Here is a 20,225-nt window from a genome sequence, read left to right on the forward strand (position 1 = left end):
TCCAGGTATTTTTGCCAGGACTTTATAAACCATTCTTACTACTGTCACGTATCCTACTTGGCTGGGAATTTGTGCAGTAAGAATAGCACTACGTATAAATATTCCGACCACACAAACATCTTGGCAAGTGAATTAATTTATCACCATATAGCAAACGTACTACCTAATGAGACACAAGCCCATTTCCTGCACTTGGACTTGTGTTCCAGTATTCATGGCTGTCCAAAACCCTTTTCAAAGTTGATACTGTAATCACTCGGCCAGATCTATTGTAAAGTAAATACAGAAAAAGCCCTACCTAATTGACCACCTTCATTAGGCTACCTTTCATCCTAAAAAAGCATCCCAGAAAATCCATAATGGACTATGAACAGTTTGACCTGTCTTCTCTAAGGAGCCATTGTCAAAGCAGTTTGCAGCGTTGATGGAGTCTCTATACAATTTTTTTTTTTTTTCCACATCAGATGTAATAGCTACAGTTAATAAAACACGAGTTTATAATCAGTTGTTACCAATCAATCACCAAAGACTGCTCCCAGATCCTTTTTGTTTTTGTTGGTCTCAGCAAATTGCTTAGAACTGCCATTTTGTTTTTTAAAAACAATGATGATGACAGCTGAAAAACATTCTGTCACAATTCAAATTGACACGAAAAAATGTCCAGGTGATCAGCCACAGAAAAGAAGGTTCAGAGTGAAACCACAGGAAATATTGAAAGGGTCCCAGCTCTGGAGGTGCTAGTAGGTGATAACATAATTGAGACAGGCTTTTTGCCAAATGAAGTATGCCAAGTGTAGTTGCCTCACAGTTCTTGGAAGTAGGTTTTTTTAAACCCTATTAAATGTTAGTGTGTTGGTCCATATGTTGCTCCAAAGAGAACTACAGCTTTCTGGGGTTAACAGGAATCCAGTGCTTTTATTCTTTATGGTTTTATACCATAGTATATGCTGCACTGGACTTCACTGTAACATGAAATGGAGAAGGCTGGGGTTCTTTGTTCATTAGTTTGCTTTTTTAATTGTTTGAACACACTGTGGAATGGTTGCATTTTGCAAGGATTTTAGAAGTAAATGTCTTCATTTTATACTCCTCGTGACAGGCAATGTTTACGGTCCCTGAGTGTAAACCCTGCTGGCACACAGGCTGCTTTGTGCATTGAAGCCTGGCAGAATGGAAGTTGCCCAAATGCCACATGGAGTAGATGGAAATATTCTTACTAACCCTAATGCACCTTCAGTCAGGACCACAGGCAAAAACCATCAGGACTGAGCCTAAGAAATGAGTACTTTCCATCACATGGTATTTGGGGATAGAATGATAGAAATTGTTTTTCTGATCTATATAATGCATAGATTGTACAGAATGCTAAATCTGCCAAAGAGCTAAATGCCCATTCTGTGACAAATTCTGAGATGGTTTTTTTTCTGTTTAATTTTTTTATTAAAAATTTAACATCAGATGTCTAGTTTTTTTCTCTTACTGACATTTCTAACAACCCAATTCTGATTCACAGAAATGGTAGGTTTCCCTTATGATGCATCATTCTGTTTCAAAAAACATGCTAAAATTTTATTTTTAAAAGGTCAAAACATTGTAGTATAATTTAAAATATGGGCTATAATATACTTTCAAATACATCTGTCATAATGCTGTTGAAATTCATATTTCAAGGAACTATAAAAAAACAAACAAAAAGTTAAGTCAAAGCAAAACTAATACCTTTGTCATAAAGAAACATTTATGCGTTATGGAAATGAGAAACTTAGCAAGCAATCACTGCTGAAAATCGCTGTCTCTCACCATGAAGTCCTCTGTTTTAGGCAAAACGGCGTCTTTTGTTGGAACACTGTTCAAATAACAAGTTGTGGCCGGTTCCGCTTTAGTGCTCATCGGAGGGCAAAAATTACAAACCAAACCATTACTTTTAGGAAAAACTGCCCTTGAATTGCCTGCCTGCAAAACTCTAATTGAAAGTAGGCAGGTATGTGCCGTCTCTGGAATATCACAGCCTCCTTTGTGTTTATTTTCCAGGCTTTGCAGCAAGCAGTTTTGTGTTTGCATTCTTTCTTTCTCCAGAAAGAAAGGAAAGAAAGAAAGGAATGATGGTAAACTTTGTATTGTAACCCTTATAAATTAAAAGTCATCTTAGCTTTGTTTTATGCCATGCACAGAAATTATAAAGCAGCTGCGTCCCGCAGGCAAATCTTAGGGAACTCACACATAGTCATTTAATCTGTAGCCGCTATGGGAAGCAGATGTCAGGGAAGAAGCATGGTTTCCCTTGTAGACAGTTGGTGGTCTATAGGAAGGAGCAGTCCTTCTTACACTGCTGGGCTGCGTCTGGTAAGGTGTCTCGTTCCCGCAACACTGGCTTGATGTGCACAGCAGAGCGCCGCCGAGGATCGTCAAAGATGCGGAGATGAAGCCAAGGTAAAGAGCTTGACCTATCTCGTACTTCATCCCGCTGGGAAGCATGGGGTTGTAGAAATCTGTAACTACGTCGTTAGTGGTCCAAGAAACTGGTACCAGGCAAACAAGACCGGCCAGGATGAAGACAATCCCCCCGGAGACCGCGATGGAGGCTTTGGCAGAAGTCCCCTTGGCACACTGGGTGCACTTCATACCGATGACAGCAATCACGCATGCCAGCGCAGAAAGGACGCAGGAAATTACCATCATAGCACGGGCGGCTTGGAGGTCACGGGGCAGCGCCAGCTGGGAGCGGTGGACTTGGCACTGGTAGATGCCGGTGCTGTGCCAGACGCACTCCATCCAAAGCCCTTTCATATAGGCTACAGCTGTTATAATATTGGTGCCCACATGTGCCGTTCGCCACCAGTGTGGCAGAATAGTAGCAATTAATGTCCCAATTAGGCCGAGCAGGCTTAGAGAGAAGCCAAGTAACTGAACAGCCGAGCTTGCCATGTTAATGTTTGTCCTGCCCAGTTCTCTTAATAAAGCACCTCCGCTTGAATTCCTTCGGAAAACACAGGCTTTTCTTGGAAGATATGCAGCTGTTTTACTTTGACACCTTCTGCTCTCCTAATAAAAGGTAATTGAGGAAAAAAGAGGTTAATTATTACCCAAATGCATTACCTCTCCAGCCAGTAAGGTGCATTCCAAGTAAAGTTAGTGCAATAATTAGCATAGTTATCGCTGTTAATCGTACTTTTGTGGAAGTAATGGGAAAGTAAGCTTCCCTCTTCGCTTATATAAACAGTCTTCTGTTGCCCGCTGGGAAGAAAACTCAAGACAATTTATGAAATGGAAAAAAATATTTTAAATGCAAATATTCCTCTTCCCAGCAGACTATTCAAAAAAAAAGCCAAACATTATTTCCTTTCTAAAGCAGAGAATTAGCTAGTGTTAACACTTGGAATGAATGAGATTTATAAAGTAGGGAACTGCATGTTGCTTTACAGGATGAAAACATTCCCAGAAGGTCATAGCAGGACTAGGAAAACAATAAGGGTGTATTTGCTCAAAGTAGGGAGCAAAGAGAGTGATTTAGAACCTGTGGAAGAGGATAACAAGTATTGGATTAAATTCGCTTTCCTGACTTGCCAGTATTTCTTGAGGTTGAGTTTTAATAAAGCAACTCAAAGGGGAATAATTTTCATTAGTCTCTGTGGAGTTTCAGCTTATGATTTCAGTTTGCGGGCGAAATGACAGCATGTGAAACCAGATGTACATCATGGAGCTTCTGAGGAGCAACACCTTCACAGTTTGGTCGTGTATAAATTCTAGCTGAAAAACAAGGAATAGTAACTCTTCCTTCTGTATAAATCGCAGATTAAGTGGTCTTTTCCAATGGCTGCCTTGCAAGGTCTGTTAAACATCATGCATTTTGTGTGTGGGCAGAAACCTGATATTTTAATATATAAAATAACAGTTGCATCAAAATCCAACTTGGAATTCAGAAACAGAAACAAATTTAGGCTCCAGTTCTGCAAAGACCCATGCATGTGCTGAACGCATGTTCGTAGAAGAAAGCATAAGTGTTTGCAGGACTGGGCCTTAGCAGGCAAAGGAAGGAAAACCATCTGGCCAAACTAATGAAGACCATTAGAACAACAAAATAACAAGAAAAGTGAAAGCTGGTTTACGTTCCCCTTATCTCGCTAATGAGGCAGGAGTGCTTGAGGTGTGCATCAGTGCCGATTTTGGTCTGCAGACCACGTTGCAGCATGCACTGATCTCTGCATAATAGCTAGATGGGGCGTCTCTGCCCAAAACAACCAGAATCTGCCTTAGACGTTGTGCCAAAAGAAAGGAAAAAATTGAAAAGCACAGGGATTATATGGGCTATGTAGGGCAACAACGCAGGCTGAGAGTCTTGTACTTACATATGCTCCTTTTCTTTTGTTTGGAGTACGTCTGCTGTGCACAGACACAGGATGGGGAGGAATGCAGTGTTGGACAGGATCTGCAGAGAGGTACCCAGCCCTCTGACTGGAAGGCAAGAGAAAAAACAAAAACCAGCTTTGCTTTAGTGTGGCTAGTTGTAGGAAGGCATTTTCCTAATGTTAGGTCTTTCTGGCCTTTCAGACACTCTGTATGTAACGCTTAAATGAAAATAACTGGGTTTATGTGGTTGTTGAAGTAATTTGCCTAATTTTCAAATTGTGAGACAAATGCAGAGGCTTTTATATCAGAAATCATTGTTCCAGGCAGGTGCCAAGGGTTGTCTCTCCATTCTGCTAGGGGAGATCGAGCTGCAGGTTTCTCTCTTTGTACCAGCTATCACAGAGTATTACAATATGACAGGACACAGGTTAGGGCCAAGCACGGCACAGAGGAACACAGCAAAAGTAAGCAGATAGTTATCTCCAGCAGTACTGAACATTTGATTCCTATTCCCAGCACATGCTGGGTAAGAGCTCCAGAAGTCCTCAATGTGTGTTTGCCTTCCAGACTATTTGGGTTTGGCTCATATATTAAACATAAAGAAAATTAAGCAGTATTTTCCCTTTTTACATTACTGTTTGTTTCCTGTGAGACATATCATTGTCGTATCTAAGCATGCCACACCTTAGAAAAATCATCCTGGTAATACCCCTTCAGGATCAGGGAGATCTAGACATGGATTCAGGGCAGAGCGGGAGGACGAGGGACCTACCCAGGTTGCACAGGAAATCTGTGACTGAACTGGAAATGGAGCTCGGGTCTCCCAAGCCCGCAACCCAGCACCACCTTTCACATCCCTGGTCTCTGCCTGGTCTGATAGTCCCCCACTCCCTTGGCATTTTTCCCTGTGCAGATAAGTGGAACCTGAGATTATACTCTATCCAATTACTCAGTCCGCACATTATATCTGTATATTGCACACCATTCAGAAGAGTGCTCTAGGTTACTCTTGTATGTTTGCAAATAGGCTTTCAAGGTCAGGTATCAGGCTTTGCAGCTAATCCCAGGGAGAACAGGATATAAAAGGTAAATGTGATTTACACCACCAGTCATGGGAAATGGACTCCCAATTTAATAGAGGTCTGAATACTCTGGGGCTTGGCAGTAGCTATTTTTAGATGTCATTAAGGTGTTATTTTTAAACATTAGCCATTAAGAGCCTTCTAATTTAAGAAACCGGTGTTAATTAGCCCCGCTTGCTTGGCCTCATGTTTTCCATGTGCCTTTCTCAGCAGATGCCAGCTGCCCCTGGTGCTCAGTAACACTTTAACCGCTGTGGACCAGCCTTCCCCTCTCTGCTTGCAAGTGGCAAAACCAGCAGTAACTTAACACATTTATCTCCAAGAACATCAACGGCCTTGTTAAAATGTCTCACCTTACAGCTTTGTTCCTAATGGGTTAGGCAAGGAACATGACCACCGCAGCAGGATCAGGTGAGCGGCTGGCTGGATGTTTCTCATGGGCTGACCTAGTTAAACACAAGCATGAAAGCAAGCCATTTTTTCTGCATGGACTGCGCTTGTTAATATTTTTTTAGAAAGTAAGGAAACGAGAGCCAGCCTTTGTAGGGCAGCAAAGACAGCAGCTGTCCAGGGTAAAACATGGTGAAGGTTGGTAAAATGGGTGCTTCATTCTAAGGGAGTTTTCTCTTTTCTATTCTATTACTGCCCAGTGCACAGCTGCCAGAGAAGGCAGAGACAGCTTTCACAAACCGAGCATGCTGCTGAAATAGCTCATCTCTGCCTTCATCTTGCCCAGTCTGACACCCACATCTCAGCTGCTGCAGAGTATGTGAGACGCAAGCTGCTTCTTTCAGGGGAAGCCCCCTTTAGCTGCGGTGGTATCTGTTTGCACCCCCTCCAGCAGCAACACTAGCAACCTGCCGGGCTCTTATCCAAGCCCGTCATCTCCAATAAATTATTTTGTCTTCATCCTCTTGGTGCAGTTTGTCCTGTACTGGCGAGAAACTTTGAGCTGGCTGAACTGAACCCCTGCAGCAGACCTGGCTCGATGAGTGCTGTTGCTTTGCTGGCATACAGGAGGTGATGGATCCCAATGTCAAGGCCCCATAACTGGACCACGAAAAGAGCAGGACAGCATGCACGCTTAGCCTTCATGACCTTCAAAGCCCATCTAAGCACCAAGTGATTGTAAAATGATGTGAAAATTTGTGAAGAGAAACTGTGAAACTTTTGAATTTCCTTGCTCTGCCAGCTCATGCCAGCTTTATTTTTATGAGCACAAGGGTTGGAAAGACAACTTTTCCACACAAACTTTGGTTTTGCCTAATGCCTGTGTTGTACAGGAACGGCCATTGCTGGGATAAATCCTTGGTTGTGCTTTCCACTGGGCTGTATCACAGCTGCATTAGGCTTGGGAAACATGGCTCCAAAGTAAGCTCCAAATAAACAGCAGAAACTGATGTCGTTAATCTGGGTATTTACTCAGGATTAAATGACAGATGTATGTTTTACTGCTGTCTCTTTCATTGTTTCTCATTTTACTATTTCCCTACCCATATCGGTCTTATCCTTTTGTTTCTGCTCTTTCCAAGCACTTTCTCCAGACCTGTGAATTTCTTCTTCTCGTGCAGACTGTGGCTGTGGTGCCTCTCATCCACTGGGCTGCCAACGGTTCTCCCAATGAATTTGAATTCAGTAATTTCTGTATTTCTCTGTGCAACCTTACCAACCTATGTTTTCACTTCAGCCCCTCAAATTCTGCACCAATTCTCTCAAAAACATTGAAAATCTGGCTGTTTCAGCCTCTGCATGGGGAGTGCAAAGTGGCGCAATGTGGTGATGTCCTTTCCAGATACCCTTACCAGCTGCAGACCAGTGGAGAGTCAGACCTGAAGTATCTCCTGTTGTGGACCTCAGCTGAGCCAGGCCCTTAAGTCTACACTCATTTTACATGCGTGCTTAATCTTGCACAGCCTGAATGATTAAGGTTGGGTCCATGTTTAAGTGCCAGATGGATCAGAGCTTTAAGGCATGCTCTCGCAGTACATTTGCCAGGTGGCAAGTGAGGTTACCCACTCCAACACTGAGTTTGGCCATTTCCCCTTCCCAGATCTTTTCATTGTTAACTCCTGCTGAAATGTTTTTAGGGAAAAAAACTGGCTGGCACTTTGCACTCAGTAAGAAGAGAGGCCTCCTTGTGTGGGGGTGTGGGTGGGTAGATCTGAGGGGAAATAAGGCCCACCAGGCTCACAGCAAAATTATTATTCTTCCCTCCTTCTTCATTTTTTTTAAAGAAGAGATTAGGAAATCAATAAAAGTTTGAAAGGCACATTGTAACCAACCCTGATCCTACACCTACTCCCACCCCCTCTCTGTGAAACAAGTCCTCATGGCAAACGCTGACATTGATCACTGCAGCACAGCTGCTGCCCTGCCAGATGTGCAGGAGGAGCTTTAACCCCTCCTCAGATCCACAAAGCCTCCAGGACTTTCCCCATGCGGCACTACTGGGTTGTAACTGGCCTTGTGCCACCTCATTGTTTCCTGCTGCATGGACGGGATCCTTCTCACGAGCGCCAGGGCGATCTGCCTGCACAGCATTTCGGGTGTCTGTCTTGGCTATGGGTGCTGTCAGCCACCAGCGGTACTGCCACTCATTTCATGGCTTGTTCCTGCCTGAAACCAGTCATACGTTATCTCTACATTAAAATTGTCTTGCTTTGAAATGCTCTTGAGTGGACCCCACATTTTTTTTCTATCACAGAAGTATTTAACTTTTGAGGGTCTGTTACTTGGGGTTTTTCTAGAGGTGCAAACCAAAAGATTCATCTTCACCCTGAAATGACTTAAAAGGCAATAGACCTGGAAAAACTAGAAAGCCCACAAAGAAAAAAGGATCAGGTCCACATTTTGATCCCCCATAATTTTACTCCCCAAATTTTGGAGTCTTGTCACCTCAGTCCTCCAGATAGCCAGTGGCTGAGGTAGGTACCTTCAGAGAGAGGTTTAGACCATCACTGGGATGAATTGCCCTCAAGGGCTGCTACTTGTTTTTTGGGGTCAATAGGGGCAGCTGGGAGGAGCTGGTCTCCTTGCTGAGGTGCTCCAGGCAGTGCCTGATCCCAGGACTCAGGGACGAGGACTGCAACACAAAGCAGTTTGCATAGTGTGAATAGGCAACAAGGTTAAGGGACGAAGGGACGCTAACCAGAAATGCTATATATGTATACGCATATGTATTCCAAACTTGTACATGTAGATATTTCCGAAATTGTTCATCTGGACTAGACCTTTCAAAAGAGTCCTGTGATTTTGAGCAGCTTGTGTTTTGGATGCTTAGCCTGAGAAACCTTCAAATGCTCAACTCCAGTCTATGGTAGTCAGATTTAAGCTCTCACTGGGTCTCAGTGTCCACCCATAAAATCTGTGGTACGGAAAAAAGAATGAAAGGACAAAATTGTCTGAGAGCTAAACTGTGATTACATTAAGATGATTGATGTGTTCGGACAGAGGGATATATGCATATAACTATTTGGCTGGCATGTGAACAAAAGCTCTTGTGCTTGGACCACTTGCAGCTCACAAGATCTCATTTTTTACTGAATGTAGCCAAGGTTATTGGTTTTGAATGATAATAAACATCCACGATGTGGTAGGGGCTCCTCCATGTAATATAACATAGAGGAGGATATGATGAATGGTACATTTAGAAAGTGTACTCTACATGCAATGTGGCTACTTAATTCTGCCCTTTATTTATAGTATTAATGTCTTAAAAGAGCATTGTAGCAAATATACACTATAAACCTTCATTTCTTTTCAGAAAGTCAATCCTTTCACTGAAATTGGTTTACTGAATCTAGGAGGTGTTTGTTTGCCTGTGGGACACTGCTAGATGAGTCAGCTTAACATGCTACAAATAATGGGCTCTTTTCTTACATGTTGACTGTGGCTTTGGAAGAAACTCTGCTGGAGTTATTAGTACCTGTCTGGGTAATCTTAATTTGGATCCTTCTGCAAACACACAAACATTATGAAGTACTGTATATGTACATGATAAACCAACCTTTTTTCCTTTAGAGCCTATCCCTCATTCAGGCTGGAGGGATGGGTTGTATTCAGGGAAGTGAGATGAACAAGGCTGCTGTTGGGGGGTGTTTTATCCACGTTATTCCCAAAGCTCCTGGGGAGTTTCGGGCAAATCACAGGTGCAAGATTTCATTTTCAGGGGGTACCAAACATGACAAGCATAACAATTAAGAAATTCAGTGGGAGACGGGACAAGGTAATGTGCTATGAAATACTCAGTATTTCATACTAGGAAAATCAGGTACCTGGTTCCACTTGTCAAACACTAAACACTGGGTGACATTTCTGATGATTTTGGCTTTTCTTCTCCACATGCAAAATGGAAATAATTTCAGCTGAGGGTAAATTCATCAGTGTTTGAAACACTGATGTTTTACAGTGAGACCACAAAGGCATTGCTCTAAACTTAGCATAGCATTTTATTATAAGCTAGTATACAGGGAAAAGGCAAGATAAGAGTTTATCTCAGTACTTATGCGTGGTATTGGTATGCAAACAAATTTGTGCAAAATAAGATGTGGGAACCGAAACTCTAATTGTTTGTGTACCGGTGTCTTTGTGGACCCCTTTCTTCCAGAATAAAAGTAGCCAAATGAACATCAGAAAACCTCCCCGTAGCCTCGTGTTTGAAACAACCATATCCATTTTTGGAACACGATCTGCTGGAACCAGGGGAAGTCTGTGCGTAGGCTGGCCTTTTATCAGGCCCTCAGATTAAAAGGCCACCACATCTGCAGAAAGGGTTGCAGCCGGAATGACGCAGAACTTATGGGGGTCTCTGTGCCCTGGAGGATTCCTGTCTGCAAGTGTGAGCTGGTAAATTAATCGCTGCCCAGTCAGATTACGAAAGCCTAACAGCTAAATCAGAGTATTTATTACCCAGGAATACCGTGAGATGATGGAGCTATTTTAGACCAAAGGTCAGAAGCCCTTGGGCCAGGCTCCCAGCTAGCATAAATCCATGCACCGTCACTCAGTGAAGGGAATGGAGCTACACCAATTTACACCGACATTGGCTTCTGGGAGTTTGGGAGACAGAGGTTTTGAGCTCTGTCCCCCTGTCTTCATGCATGCAGCTTGCTGGCTACCTATTGTATCCGACTTATTATAATTTATGACCGGAGACCGTTGTGCTTGCACAGCCTGCCAGTTGCACAAGTGTTTTCCTCCAGACTATTCTTGGGTGATTTTGCCCAGTCAGTTTTTAAATGACTCAAGCCTTGCAGTTTCTAACATTTCCTGTGGTGGACTGCTCTACAGTCTGCTACACCTCACAGTTTAGAAATACACCCTGAGAGCCAAACTAAATCCTCCTACTCTTTCTCCCAGCTATATTTCCTTGAATCAGCCTAAACAAATTACCTCCTTAGTGTGTATGCCCTGCAAATACCTATTGAGAGTTATCATACCTTTTTTATTATCCATGTCTCACCTGGGCTCTCTCCCTCTTCCCCTTCTGACCCCTGCTCTCGTGCTATTTACATTACTTAATAGTGCTTAAAATAGTTTTCAGCCCAATTTAATTTCATCTTTGTTGCAAGGCTCTGTGATGTATTGCACTTTACGCTGTTTTTGCCCCTTCAGCCATTACATAGACTGATCTCAGAAAAGGATCATGCTACTCAGGCTGGTACCACCCCTCTCATTGCAAAATCTCTGTGTTTATTGCTCCTGGCCAGCATTATCCTATGATGCAGGTGGTTTCAGAAACCCCTTCTGAATAGTTGAACCATTACTTTGTTAAAGACTGAAATCAGATTTACCAGGTTGCTGGTAGCGTAACCTGCTAGGTGTCTGCATCTTCCTCTCATTCCCAGGAATTCTGATGGCTTTCCAGAGGTGATGGCTGGCAGCGCAGCCAGCCCTTCCCTCCTGACCCCCCGCCTCTGGGCTCCGTCCCGGGGGTGTTAGCAGTCCCGCACGGAGAGGCCGGTGCTCTCTCATTGAAAGATCTAAGGGAGAAAATATGTGCCATTGCAAAACCTGAAATAAGATCTGGGCTGCCAAGCTTCACTCAGCAGCCACAAAGCAGAGGGAGGAGGGGGAAGGGGAAGGCCATTTGCTGGATCTGAGGTAAGCTGCTCGGAGTCAGCGGGACATCTCCCTGGGATTTCCATGCACATGGACTCAGGGCGCCCTTAGTCTCTCCCTTCTGCCCCCATCCTGGCCCGGTAAGCTTTGATCCCAATCCCCTACAGCCGCATGGGAATTCGCAGTCCACTCACATTTTTTATTTTATTTGTTTGACTTTTTTGGTTCCCATGTTTCATCCAGGAAGACTCCCAGACAGAAGTACGGGCAACCTCTGAGCAGCATATCCTATATGTGCTATATGTGTATGTTACACAAACTGCACCTAACCTGAATAGATGGCCAAGGGACTGGTGGCACCTGTGCTGCATAGGGCATTCACATGCACATGGTGCCCCTTGCCCAGGTTTAGCAGACCCCAGGGTTGTGGCTGGCAATGCTGCTGTGAGTGCACTTCTGGACAGACATTCAGCAGTCCCAGATCAACTGCTACACAACAATTGGGTGCATTGAAGACATAGCTGAGAACAGGTTTGAACTTGCTCATATTGGTGTAAATGGAGAGCCGCTTCCCCAGAGTCCATCCCATAAGCGGGTGATACATCGGAATCAAACCCGATATAAAGATCTTCTTCTCCCTTAGGTGTTTGCCTTTGGACTTGTGACACACTCATGGAGATTTTCTGTAAAGCTTTAGGTCCTCACACTTGCATACCTTAATGGGAGATACATTTTATTCCCAGGTTGTCTTGGTTCCATAGACAAACAAGCTGACAGCTGAGTAACAGAGAGCTCAAGATGCTCTTGACTTACTGAACAATACCCGTGGCACTAAATGTAACATAAAAATCAGTGGAAGCACTGAGTTCAAAGTGTCATCTTTCCTTTGAGCACGTGTGGGACTCCTCACTGCCACACTTTGACCTGTATTTGCTTTGATAGCTATGTCTTTGGTCGTGTGTGAAATTCTCCCCGCATCTTTGACACTTTCATTTGTCTTTCAGGACAACATCAGAATAAATAAGACCGTCAGCCACAAACTCACCTGTCTTTCCTGTAGCTCTCAGAGAGTACTGTAATTATTTAACTTCTTAAAACCTTCACACTCTTACAACTCTCATAAAGTAGTTATTTAACTCTTGATATTTTCTCCCCAGCTGTGATGATTTAATCTAGCCTGGGTTTTGAAAGACTCAGCCAGGAAAATCCCAGAGCGCAATACAGCTCATTTATAAGGATCAGCGTTTCTGCAATACCAAGCCTGTGCTGCACTCTACATCTGTCTTATCTAAACACTACCATCACACTGTATTTAGGTTTTCACGGTAAGTTAAACCACGACACGTAGATTTGAGAAAGTCATACATCTGGCCTGGAAAGATCATTCTGTATTTTAAACATTTTGCGGAACAGCTCCGTATTATTAATTCAGGTAGAGCACATTTGTTATGGGAGGTTTAGTTCTCTTGCCAGCAAGAGGGAAGTACTGTGGTCTCTTTACCACAGAAGTTCTTACTTCTCAAAAAAAACCCCAAAATTAAGTCAGTGCCCTAACTATATAAATCATAGCCTTTCATAAACATCACAAAACTATTCTGATGTGAGAATTGTGTTATAACACAGGTGAAATTCCCTTTCTTCCCCAGCGATGACTTTCACCCATAAGCGAGAAAAGAGCCAAAATAACTCAGCAACACAACAGTGACATTTTATATTTCAAAACCAAACCCTCTGAATTCCAAGGCCAGGAAATTCTCACGATTAAGATGCCTCTTACAGACATTAAATACCCAATATCATTTATGTTGCTTATTAATGGTCAACAAGAATACTTTAAAGTTTATATTTAACACAGAAATTACAAGTATAAACTTCTCCCACTACATATATTTGCTATTGCTGAGCTAACATTGAAAGACACGTACTAACTTTTTAAATTTCCTGACTTTTATGATTGCTCAATTTTGCAACCTTAACATTATTTTGAAACTAGGATTGTGTAAAATTTTCCCCAAGAGACTGAGAGAACTATGTGCTTTTGAAACATTGCCTTTCTGTAGCTAATTTCCCTGGGTTTGCTGGGTTTTTCTTTTCCAACTGAAAATCTCGCAGACAGGAGCAAAATTGCAGTACCTCAAAAATAATCAAGTGTGTTTCTAGTACCCTGGTGCCTTAACTTTTCTGCATTTGCTGGGTGTTCATTCTACGGTGCAGGTGTACATCTGCTATGGATCACAGTCCCGTCCAGGAAAGCACTTGACATCACTAGAACCACTCACATGCCTAAGGTGAAGCACTTGCTTAAGTGCTTTCCTGGATTGGGGAATATCTGTAGAGATTTTTAAACTTGAAAGGAAATTGAGTTTAATTTTCCTATCGATGCATGTGGGATTTAAACAGGCGATGAATTACATCTAATGGTTGTTAGCGTGCATACTCCCTGAACATGAGTGGGAAATTAATCCTTTCTGTCTATACGGAATCATAAAGTAGCATAATAAGTAAGAGAAACTGTGTTCATTTAAAAGAAAACACAGGTTGTTCTCAGTTTGTATCCAGATTGTTTTTCATCTTGAGTTAAGAATTTGTTTCTGTGCCCACTGCTGGCTGGTTTTCTGGGGGTGAGCAGATGGCGGGAGCTCTTTTATTAGCTGGACTTTTTAGGTGAAAATTCTCCCCTTGTGAGGGGGCTTAGCGGACCCATTCAATATTTAAACCTCCTTAAACAGGATTAAGCGGTGTCTGAAGGCTAATGCTGGCTCTCCACAATTAGATGGCTTTTTACCCCCATCAGCTGAACATGAAATCTGAAAGCAAAGGAAGGGCAGTGTCCTTCAGTCCAACTTGGATGAACGACAGCCTGGTGCAGCGCCAGTAGGCACCTGCTTCTCACATAGCAGGTCATCCTCTACCCTTTGCAGCAAGGAGGGACTGGACACTCTACACCTGTCCGTGATGAACTGTTTTATTACTAACCTTAAATGACACCTGGCTCTACGCTTAGAGCAGATGCGTTAACCACAGGAAGTCACCTATACAAATATGACTGAGTTGCAGTGGAAAACCAATATCTTTTTAAACAAGGGCAAATCATTTGTGCTACAAAGAGCACAAAACCTTGTGGAAGCAAAGGTCTTCCAAAGGGCTCAACATCATACGAGAGAAAATGATTCATGCTGCTGGTAGCCTAGTTTTCAAAAATATGTACAATGACGGGGGTATTTAATTTGGAAAGTACTGGGTGATGCAGGTTTGTTTCCTTTGAATAGGTGTCTCCCTAAACCATGTGCCAGAGTCTTTTCCTGTGCTGATGAATGTATCTAGTTTAGGTGCTGAAAGGAACAGGAGACACTTTTACTGTGTTCCAAAGAATGGGAAATACCATTTCGTAGGTTTATTTTTCGTTCATTTAGGTGCCGTCCGGTTGACTGCTGCAGATGCCTCTGTAAATATCTGCAAAGGAGGGACCTTTCGGGAACTAGAGGCTGCTGATATACTGTGCCCAGCAGCCAGAGCCAACAGAAATAGACCCAATGTTCTATATCTGTTTTCATTTCTTTCTTGTTCCAGCTTAGCTGCAGATTTTTTCCGTGGCTCAGGGGTGAGCGGTGCCAGCAGCTGGTCTGGGTGAGCTGCAGCCCACAGCAAGCCCTGCCTTGAGCAGGCTGGAGGGGCTGCAAGGGGACCGCACGGTGGCTGGGATCCTCCTGTCCCTGGGAGAAGCAGTGTCCTCCCCACTCTCCTGCGCAGCCGGCTGTGCTTTGGTAGGCAGCAGAGCTGACTCTCCACCCGCTCCCAGGGAAGGAAGAGAAACCTCCCATGCTCCAGGTGCTGTGGAGCTGGCTAGTGAGAAGCCAGGAACATTGGCAGCTCCTTAAGACAAGGGCAGTAAAAGCACTGCATGACCCTGGGATGACATGTCAGGGTCAGCTAGAGTAAGGAATGCTTTTTTTCCTTTTTGCCAAACTAAAAGATTTGAAGACCTTCCACTTTTTCCTTTATTTTTAAAGAAAAAAAAAAAAACCAAACCCAAAGCAGCAACCCCTCTCTCTTTCTCCAGTCTCTTCCCACCCCACAAAATGAAGGCGTTGTTTCAGAGCAGTGTACCCCAGCGTGGAGCATGTTTTTCTATGGTAGAGGTTGTTTGCAGTGTCAGCTATTACAATGACTCAAGGATTTGACCATCACAGTATCTGTCTTATTAGTATTATTATTATTACTGGTCTCTTACTACTATTTCCAAGGTGGCAATATACTTTTCAGAGGCAGTCACATCTTCTGAGGACTTTATCAGTGCCCATTACAGAGATGGAAAAAGCCACATGTTAGTCTGACTGAGACTAACACAGCAATCAACCCGCTGGTGCTTCTTTGATGCAGCGATTTGTAATGATGAAAGCTCCAGACCTGCTGGCTCCAAGGAGTTACTTTTACTGTATCAACTTTTCACATGTAATAAAAAGTATAGCCACATGAGAAAGTGAACTTATCTGTGTATCCCCAGGTTTCAGAGAGCAAAAGACTTCTAAACCAAGTGATGTGATTAGGAGAAATAAGGAAATTAAATCACTTAATAGGAATGTGCAGTGCATAGAGGGAATCAATAAATAGTTCCCAGGAGTTATCAAGGGCTGTTTAATGCTTTTTGGACCTAAACTATCTAATCCCTACCCCTTCTGTTTTATTTGTCCTCCATTCTACCACGTATCGCTGGAATATCATGCATCCTGTGAAGATCACAGCAGCTGCTGGGTCCCAGAATGCAAGGTACAGTAAAAGGGTCAAGTTTTCTTTACATGACATATCAGATTCTCCATGAGAACTCTCTGGCTCTCCACAACTGCTTTAAAGCCTTAGTAAGGATGTAAGGGATGGATGTAAGCCTGTTTCCACACACACACAGCTACCTTCCTTTTCCTGGGGCTTAATGCATGCTATGGAATAATCATCCTCCAAGATTGCCCAGTAGCAGTAGTTCATCTGGATGCTGATAGATAAAGCAGTGCAGTGGGCTGTACAGCTGGTGAATCATTTAAAAAAGTAGTTTTAATTCTGGGTGGTGTCAAATTATTCTCTTGTCACTGTTGAAAACAATAAGCTTTCAGAGGGCATGATTGGTAGAGTCAATGCCAGCTGACCTCAGCTGATGAAAGACTCAGAGAGGAACAAATGAAAGACATCATTTGGGTTAGCAGATGATTTTAATACAAGGTAGTGTTAAGCAACATCAATCTTCAGCCCTTGTCATTTGGTGATGTCTACCTGATCTGAGGAAGGTATGCCAGTAACCAACAGAGCATGTCAACTGACGCCTCTGAACCCCTGTCACACAGTTAGGACTCTGTCCTGGTTTCGGCTGGGATAGAGTTAATTTTCTTCCTAGTAGCAGGCATAGTGCTGTGTTTTGGATTTAGTAGAAGAATGTTGATAACACGCTGATGTTTTTAGTTGTTGCTAAGTACTGCTTATGCTAGTCAAGGACCTTTCATCTTCCCATGCTCTGCCAGGTGCACAAGAAACTGGGAGGGGGCACAGCCAGAATAGTTGATCCAAGCTGACCAAAGGGCTATTCCATACCATGTGACATCATGCTCAGTATATAAACTGGGGGGGGTTGGCTGGGGAGCAGCGATCACTGTTCAGGAACTGTCTGGGTATCAGTTGGCAGGTAGTGAGCAATTGCATTGTGCATCACTTGCTTTGTATATTGTTGTTGTTGTTGTTGTTGTTGTTGTTATATTATTATTACTATTTTACTTTATTTCAATTATTAAACTGTTGTTATCTCAACCAAGGAGTGTTTCTCACTCTTACTCCTCTGATTCTCTCCCCCATCCCATCAGGGTAGGGGGAGTGAGCAAGCGGCTGCGTGGTGCTGAGTTGCTGGCTGGGGCTAAACCATGACAGACTCTTTCATTGCAACATTTTAGTTTTGACCCTTAGTAGCACCCTATATTCAGCCAGGAGGATGGTCTGTCTACTGGTGTTTATCATTGCTGGAAGAAGTCCAAATGCTTTTATGCGGGCAAAAGTCCTACTTGTTTCAGTGGAAGTTGAGCCAGGGTAAGGAAAGCTGAGGATGACTTCAGGCTTTGCCCCATTCTCCTGGAGATCAAAAGAGATTAGCTGTAGAATAGACAAAAGTTTTACCAGATGCTGCAAACACCCCATCTAATTTTAATCAGCCTGAATTCTGAAGTCAGGATATCCCTACACCTATTAATTCTGTGTGCCATCAGTATGTCTGGTGATGGGATCACACCAAATCCTATGACTGAAGACATCTAATTTGGGAGCTTTAGTTTATAGTTTAGATCCAGTTAATAGCTTGAGCGTGTATCTCAATATTCAGCAGTCTCTTTGTGCAAGTTTTTCTCATTCTTTGGCTCAAAAAAATGTGTTTTATGTAGGAATGTAAAAAATTGTATTGAGTTAGAGCAAAGATCCATCCACTCCTGTAGCCTGTCCCAACAGTGCCAATAGCTGAGGCTTAGGAAAGAGAGTAAAAATAGGAAAAGCATATAACTTTGCTTTTCCAGAACATTGTCCCCACAAGCTGATGATCACAGATTTCTTGACCCTGAAATGTTGTCTTAATGTTTCACCTTAATGACTTTTTCTTTCATTATTTTGTCTAATTACTTTTTGAACCTATGCAAGCATTTAATATCAAGTGTACTGTGGCAGAGGGTAAAGCACTCTTTTTTTTCTTACTGTTTTGAACCTGCTATTTCATAGGTTCTTTGTATGCCCCTTTCTTCCTATATTAGGATAGTCATTCCCTATTTAACATCTCTGTGCTGCTCATGAGCTTGTAATATAGATGCAACTGTGAGGACAATCTAAAACCATGGACTTCAGAACTACACGATATCAGGAGATATAAAATAGTTTGGCTTTTCATACTGAAGCTGCATTTCCACCTATTTCCATTTTCCACCATTGTCCACCTATACAACCTGCAGTTCTCAGCATAATAAAACATAACAAGCAAGAGTTCTTGGCAAATGGAGGCAAGTTATTTAATGCCTGTTGTGAATCTGTCCCCATATGTTTAATAAATGCTTTCATTCAATATATGTATACTCAGCTTTAAGAAACATGGAAAACTACAGGGTTTTTTGCATCAAGTGCCAAGATAATAATAATCTGGCAAGTAACTCTTTACTGAAAGTAGTAAAAGGCCAGTGAAGCCAAGACTCGCTGTTACCACTATAATAATAATTATTTGCTGGTGACCACCAGTCTTCAGTGAAAATTTCAGGTGCCTCTGGTATTTTTCAATTTTTGCTAAGCGCCAGGTGACTCAGGGTCCAGCTCTGCTGCTCTTTCTCACACTGAGTTTTATCTGATTGCAAATTAGTCTCAGAAGACTTGAGCTGAAGCAAGAAACGACTCATGCTGAGGAACAGCAGCAGAATCTGATCCTGTGTTGCTGGTCTCTAAATGATTTTTGAGTAGCTGGCACCAAGGCTTTACATATATCTTTAAAATACTGGAGGTCTGGGTTTATTACCAAACGTTGTTTTAAAAAAGACGTATGTTATTTCTATTAGATTCTGTTTGTAAAAACTACATACTCTTAGGCTGAATAGTGCAACTCCTGAAACAAAAAGTAAATGACAAATTCAGACTTCTGGAATTGTGCAACTTCCACTGAGAAAATAACCCTGAAACCTCACCAGCCACATCTGTGTATATCACCATTTAATTATTACTGTTTTACTAGACTGCAAGTTATTTTGCCTTACACCCAATGGTCCAGGGGAAGAAAAGTCCTTATTGACAATCAGTGATATGGGGAAAAAGTTAAATCAATAAAATGAAAAATTATCTGACAATAATAACAGTTGCAATGCTTGCTTCTGGGCACATCATGAAAGCAATCTGAACTTCAAACCTTTGTTATTATACCGCTCTATTTCAGCTGTAGAGCAATCCACTTTTGTCCTGGGAGTACCAGATGCTGAAATCACTTTTGGGGAAAAAAATATGCTAAAAATATGCTAAAAGCAAAAACTCAAGAAAAATGTTGCTTGAGTAGATTTTCATTACCATGGAGCTCCTTCTCGGAGAGGAACTGTGGAGAGAGGCACACCTGTGAGAGAGTAAAACAAACTTCTCCTTACCCCTGGCTGCCTTCAGGACACAAACCCAAAGAGACTCCTACACAGAAAGTGTTATACTTGCTGCTGATATAAATCAGAGTAGATCAACAAAATGGCACCCTTTTTTTAACCAGCTGAACAAAATGAACATGCATTTGAGGATGAAGACACCGAAATTTAAGCAAGGCTCATGGTGTAGCAGGCAGCATCACTCATAAGTTGTTGAGTACCTGCTGAAATCAATGGGAGTCGGGGGCATCGGGTGCTTTCTGGGCACTAAAGGAGAGGCCACTAGACTGGGGCCTTTCTTTCTTTCCCTCTCTGAACAGATAAGAAAAATTACCACTGACTCTCCAGGAGCAAACAGCTTGGCAAACCGAGGGTCGGCCAAGACTCAGTTTTGCCTCCTAGCTGGGACCCCTGGCTAGGGGGAGCTGCTTGCAAATCCCTCCATCGCTGTCAGCAGCATGGGAGAGCTCTTGCCCACAGGAAGGTGCATGAAGAATCTATAATAGATCACTGAGTGATGTGCAATTTGTAGCTCGCTTCCAGGTCCTCAGGCAAGTGGCAATAGGTCAGTAAAAACTTCTACCATTGTTTGTTTGGGAATATAAAATCTTCAATGTTA

General features: G+C 42.7%; 1 protein-coding gene across 1 annotated transcript; it reads right to left on the reverse strand.

Annotated features, from left to right (window-relative positions):
• Positions 1 to 2,214: 2,214 nt before the first annotated feature.
• On the reverse strand, positions 2,215 to 2,925 carry CLDN14 (claudin 14). Its single transcript, XM_009485855.1, has one exon. The coding sequence runs from the start codon at positions 2,923 to 2,925 to the stop codon at positions 2,215 to 2,217; it is 711 nt and encodes a 236-aa protein (XP_009484130.1).
• Between the last annotated feature and the right edge of the window lie 17,300 nt (positions 2,926 to 20,225).

This window comes from Pelecanus crispus, chromosome 1, assembly GCF_030463565.1.
Source record: "Pelecanus crispus isolate bPelCri1 chromosome 1, bPelCri1.pri, whole genome shotgun sequence".
Classification (NCBI taxonomy): domain Eukaryota; kingdom Metazoa; phylum Chordata; class Aves; order Pelecaniformes; family Pelecanidae; genus Pelecanus; species Pelecanus crispus.